A 6,000-nucleotide genomic window follows, 5' to 3' on the forward strand; every position below is an offset into this window, starting at 1 on the left:
GCGGTTGCTGTCTGCTTGCAGACGTCACTGATGTCAGTTTGAAGTCGAGACTGTATGCTCTCTATGAAAGGCAAAGTGTAGATAGTGAATTTTGCTGGAGAATAATTTTTTCTTAATTTTCAAAACCGTTTCACTCAGCTGCGGTGTGATAATTCTTCGGTACAAAAACACGATTAGTAGCTAGTGTATTTTTCCAAATATGATGGTGTTGACAGCTTTTATACATAAACTCCTTAGATTGCTTCAAGGCAAAGTTGTTGACCTTGAAAACTGTGGAAATGCTGGACATGTGAAATATTTATAGATTCTATTTCGTTTAGTTATCCAATAACCAAGGCTTTGTGGAAAAGTTAAAAAAATTGAAGATGAAGCAAGACTTTCGGTGTGATGGAAACTACTCAGATGCATTTCCCTCGATTGGGTCGATGAATTACCAACGCAAAGTTTCAAGATCAACAGCATGCAACCTTGAAACAACCTCTATCTTCTAAATAATGCTTTGTGAGTTACGAAAAAAGAGCACATTGAAACTGTACAGACATCTAGGATTAGTTGTCAGATTTTCTATGCTTTAGTGTGATAAAGAACCATCAAAATTCAAGAGGGGAGTTAAAAATATTCTCCTGGCTAGGTTTCAAGACAGCTGATTGCAAGTAATGAATACAAAATAAATGCAAATCTTACACCTACACATCAAATGGCAGTACATTTTGTCATTTTGCTATGTTTCCTCTTATACAGGCTCGTAAAAACAAAGAACTGAAGAAGGAAAAGAGCTGAGGGAAAATTAAGTAATTCGTTTGGCAGAGAATATTGAACACCAGTTGTAATGCGAAATCTAAATATTGCAACAAAAGATTTAAAAAAGCTAGACTTCCGCTTCCATTCGTGGGTGGTTAATATATGCGGTCTGAGAAAATTCAACTAAAGGAAAAAAAGACACCTATGGAGCTTACGGGAACTACATCTTGCGGTATCAGAATGTGTGAAACTTTGCGTAATTAAAGGGCTCTACACAGAAGATGGAAATGAAATCGCCTCTGGGAATCTACTTCCGTCGAAAGTCTTGCAAAGGTAAAGGATATCAAAGGCTAAACTCAGCAACCATGTACATTGTACCTTCTGTCCAGAGTCTCAAAATTAGTTCGGCTATTCTGCTCTTTCTTTAAAAAAAGAGACAAGCCACTTTTCAGTGTTTACAATTTGCACGGAGTATTCTACAAACAGAAAAGAAAACTCACAGACATTTTCGAGGCATTCGGATGATTAGTTTCCCAGTTAAAAAAGTAGAATATGACATGAAAGCTGCAGTGTTTCAAACCAAGATGTGTAGTTCCAGAGTTCAGCGATCATATGTCACCAAGGTGCCAGCCTTTCTTCTTGTTTCAGAGAATTTCATCTTTTTTTGTACTTCTTTAGTTTCTTTTTTTTTATGTATATACTTCCGTGTAGTGCGGTGCAGCATAATGAGAGAAAAAGGTAACACATTCATTAAAAAAGTCGTCCACAAAGCTAAGCAAAGGATGACTCCACATCTCACAATAGGAGCTCACTCATGCGATCTGGGTAACCAGCGAAAAATCACCAAAAATTGCGAAGACTTCCAACAGAAAAGAATCAAAACTACGCTTCACTGAAAGGAAGCCTTAAATTTACCTCATCACAAAGACATTAGTTCCCAAAAAAGAAAAAAAATTGTACTGTTATTTGACTAAGGGTAGAAATTTCTGAGAAGAGGTTTGAAAAAGAGAATTAACTACATCGTTTTAAAATAAAGTTTCTTGCAAAAAGAAACGATAATTTCTGGTATAGTATATTGAAGTTTCTTAAGACCCCACGCTATAATCAGCATGCTTTGCCTTTCCATTTAAAGGGACAAAGTTACGTTAGCAACGATTATGCTGAGCCCTAAATAAAATGAGGAAAAAGATTTAAAAACAAAAGTGAGTAATTCATTTAACATCAATGTCTGAAGAATTAGTATACATACAAAAGATCTTAAAATTTTAAAAGGTAATACACAGTATCACACCAAGTACACGGAGCAGATTTCAACTTTGAAAGATACATTCCTCTAGTAATTTAGACATTCTATGAATAAAATTATTATTGGTGATAGTTGATTTTATAAAATGTAGTAATCTGAACTGCTTTGAATACAAAAAAAGAAAAAATTCGCTTGAAGTGTTATTTAAACAAACCATTCAAGACAGTAAGTGACTACATAATACTAAAAAAATTTGTATATGATGACGTATTGCTGAAAAAACGTGATACCAGTCACAAAAGTCAATAGGGACTATGAATTATGCAAAAAAGATAAATTACTCGTCACCTACTTTTTTACGAATAAAATGAGAAGACAGAAATTTAGATATCAAACAATAATGCTGGGTAGATACTCCAAAATTATTACTGTGTATCGATTAAATCACTCATAACTGAACGTTTTTATGCTAAAAGAAGCTATGCGCATAAGTTTTGTATGCAACATAGTTCCTTTCAGCATAAATATGTCCGATTGATTTGATGATGGGCTTGAATTTGATGGGAAAAAAAATCAAAACTTTTCATGCAAACACTTCCATGGAAATCATGATCGAGGAATTTTTTCTTTTTCTGGACGGGGACCATAGATGAAAAACATAACAAAATAAAATTTTATAAAAACAAACAGTGGGGTAACAATACTTTGAAGAATGTTGATAGCCGGAGATTTTGGCGCGACTTGACGGCTAGAGAATGTAGAATGAGACCTAGTTTACTCTTGAGCCTTGAACCTCTAGTGCAGAAACGTTCGAAGGAGACCTGTGGAAAACGATGCTCTGGATGCGAGGTTTTCGAACTCCGAGCATCTGAGGCGTGGAACTGGACAATGGTAAGATTCATTTCACCGAAATGAACGGAGTGCTCAACCGGCAAATTGCCGGTCCAATCAGGGACTCTGATCAGAGCAGCAACCTAGGTTGGAGCCAATGTCACTCCCATTGCTGCGGTGAAGGGGCTAGCTTATATGATCGGGCTACGGTTGAACTGGAAAAGGATTGAAAAAAAATTAGTCAACTAACTTATTAGGGAAATGAAGTTTTGTAATCCTGGGACTTGCTGTAAGTAGAGCAATCCTTTGGGTGAATGACTGATTATTATATCAGGTCATTAACTGATAAAGTAATTTTAACAACTTCTCAAGCATTAATCAACAAAATTACAGACATTTCTAACAGAAGAGTAACGTCAAATGTTGAACAAAATTGATAACTTTTCGATAGAGATGCTCTATTTGCCAAGTTACTGCATCCTATGGAAACGTATGATTTTGGTGTGTAATATTAAGGATGCAGACGAAAGAGCTAGTTTAGATTTTTGTACACTAAGACTCCGATGATTTGAACAAGGAAAGGTCTTCAAAGCACTATTGCTTGGTTATAAGAGGAAGAAACTGAGTGGTAATTTTCATAAATAGCAAAAAACAGCACCAAGCATGCATGCAATTCACACCTGAGGAACGCATGCTATTACAGGTTCGTTACTCCTTTGAGGTATCTTACGTTTCTGTCAGAAGAAAATGTCTGCATGGGTTACGTTCCATGTAGTGAATCTTAACTATTTACAAAAATATTAAAGTTGAATTTAAAACAGAAAGCCAAAATTGGATGTTATTGTTCATGCTGGAAAGACAATTTTGTGCTTGAATATTGGAAATTTTTGCTGCGTTCCATGCACGTTATCATCTAACCACGACATGATGAAGATATAAAAAATGGATCCTATATTTATAGTCGATCGCCGGCTCCCTACCAGGTTGGTATTGCACAACTTTGCGATAGGGAACTAGGCGTTTAAATTGTAACCAGTGGCCGAAGTTGAAATTGCTCCGAGCAGGCTTGTCGGCACGCCACGTGCATCATTGAGATAATGTATGCGTGTGCTGTGCCGTCACAATAATTGAAGCACTAAAAAGATCAGACGTTTTGACAAAATCAACCAAAATTAATGAAAAATTATTTGTATCATTGAGATCAGGTCACCACTCAATTTTTCATCGATTTTCATTGTTTTTTTGTGGCTGAACATGAGCCTATGACAGCTCAAAACATCCTACCTTTTTAGCATTTTGATATTTTAGCTTTGTTATCCCTCGTTTTTACTTTTTTAATTTGTTGTGTTTGAATTATTGAGCTATGTTATTTAAGCTTGATTGTTATCATCCTAATAGGTGTGAAAAAACATATTTTGCAACTTGGGAAATAATGGGATAGAACATCAACAATCAAAAATGCAGGACAAAAAAATTTAAGTGAATTTACAAGGCTGAAATGAGAAAAAAAAAGGCCTTGGAACATTCGGGGAGTTTTCCATTTATTTCATATTTGGTTTTGGTTAAAAATAGGTACTTTATTTATCTAAAATGCCCCAGTTTTGTTACCTTATTTTGATTTTGGCTACGTTTTTTAGCATTGTTGTTTTCATACTTTTCATTAACTCTAAATTTTGGGTAAAATGTTGCTTTCATAATTAAACTCATTTACAAAAATAAAACAAAAAGTCCCTGCACTTGAGCCTAAATAATTCCAGATATGAGAGGCAAAGTATTTTCTCCTTCCTGCAAGGAGGTTTACATATAACACATGGGAGTTAGGTTGCATGTGCAAGTGCATGCAAACTGATATTTTACAAGGGTGAGAAGTGTCATATCCATGGTTAATTGATTCATTCGTAATCATCCCTGGAAAAAAGGACCATAGTGCGAGAGGGTACATTTCCTTGGCGACGCCATTTTGGGAAAATTATTTGGAAATTAAAGTTGCAGGAAAAAATACTCTTGTATCCCAAAGGATGTATTATGAGGAGTTTGGTTTGATTTTGCGCCAGCGGAGGATATGAAATTGCATTTTAACCCTTTGGCTTGGCAATGAGCCATTGCTAACTTCTAATTGCTGCTAATTGTGAATGATTATTTATTGGCTCATGTGCCGTTTCTTGGATTATATATCCGCTCTCAGGATTAGTAGCTTCCCTTGGAAAACACTCCTCCATGCAACAGTACTAAAATACTGATTTTGAGTTTTTCACCACTATGGTCCATTTGACTAAGGATGATTACATTAAACGTTAGGCTAGCAATTCAGCTCATCAAGCGTTATGAGAAAAGGCAAAAAGCTGAATTCACCGAGCTCTGTGAGGAAATTAGGTCAAGGCCAAGCAACCCTCCTTTAACCCCATAAGTCATGACTAATAAATTGGATTGTAAATATTAACCAGAAAAAATGAAGTCTGGTCGGTGTAGACACGTATCACAGTTCCAGAGGTGAGTGCCAGGTCCTCTTACCTAGCAAAACTAATAAATGCTGCTGACTTAGGGTTGATGCACAAAGGCACTCTGTTTGGGTTCAGCTGCTCGCTAATAAATTTGTGCATTTCCTCTGTAACAGAAGAAACAATTCAAATAAGTAAACATGGAGGTAAATGCAAACAGATATTTATTTTCTTCTCAAAGCTTCCATGACTGACATGGAAATCTTAATCTTATTGGAACACAAACTAAACAGTATCTTTTTTTTTTACAAATATTAACATAAAAATTGTTGGCAACTCTTAATACATTAACACACAAATTGACAGAGAAACTGCACAAATGCGAATCTTTGTATCTTTGTTGCAGTGTTTAAAAATCTCAGCTTCTATTTCATTTTTAAAGAGTAGCGTTAGATGATACAGATTATCTAGAAGAACAGGAATTTGGAAGTTCTCTGTCCTTATTTTAAGAAATTGGGTGTATAAGATTACTAGTTTACAGTTTCTTCTCACTTTATTCTAATTGCAAACCAAGGCGAAGCGTCAATCATCACCTCTCGATATTTCGTCCTTTGAAGCTAAGGTAAAGAATCGATCATTGAGGTGTTTCTTGCTAACACTTCGATGATCAATCCTTTTCAATAGGTTCAAATGGCGGATCAACTGATTCATCAGAAATATCAATACACCATTGACCATAACAAA

At 35.5% G+C, this 6,000-nt stretch overlaps 1 protein-coding gene across 1 annotated transcript in view; it reads right to left on the reverse strand.

Annotated features, from left to right (window-relative positions):
* Nucleotides 1-2,978: 2,978 nt before the first annotated feature.
* Nucleotides 2,979-6,000, reverse strand: part of LOC109043023 (serine/threonine-protein kinase nemo) — a 9,870-nt gene continuing 6,848 nt past the window's right edge. The window contains exons 6-7 of the mRNA XM_072303855.1: nucleotides 5,330-5,423; nucleotides 2,979-3,033 (exon numbers count right to left, since the gene is read on the reverse strand). Coding sequence (XP_072159956.1) covers nucleotides 2,979-3,033; nucleotides 5,330-5,423 — 149 coding nt within the window. The remainder of the gene's footprint in view (nucleotides 3,034-5,329; nucleotides 5,424-6,000) is intronic.

Source organism: Bemisia tabaci, chromosome 8 (genome assembly GCF_918797505.1).
Source record: "Bemisia tabaci chromosome 8, PGI_BMITA_v3".
In the NCBI taxonomy this organism is placed as follows: Eukaryota; Metazoa; Arthropoda; class Insecta; order Hemiptera; family Aleyrodidae; genus Bemisia; species Bemisia tabaci.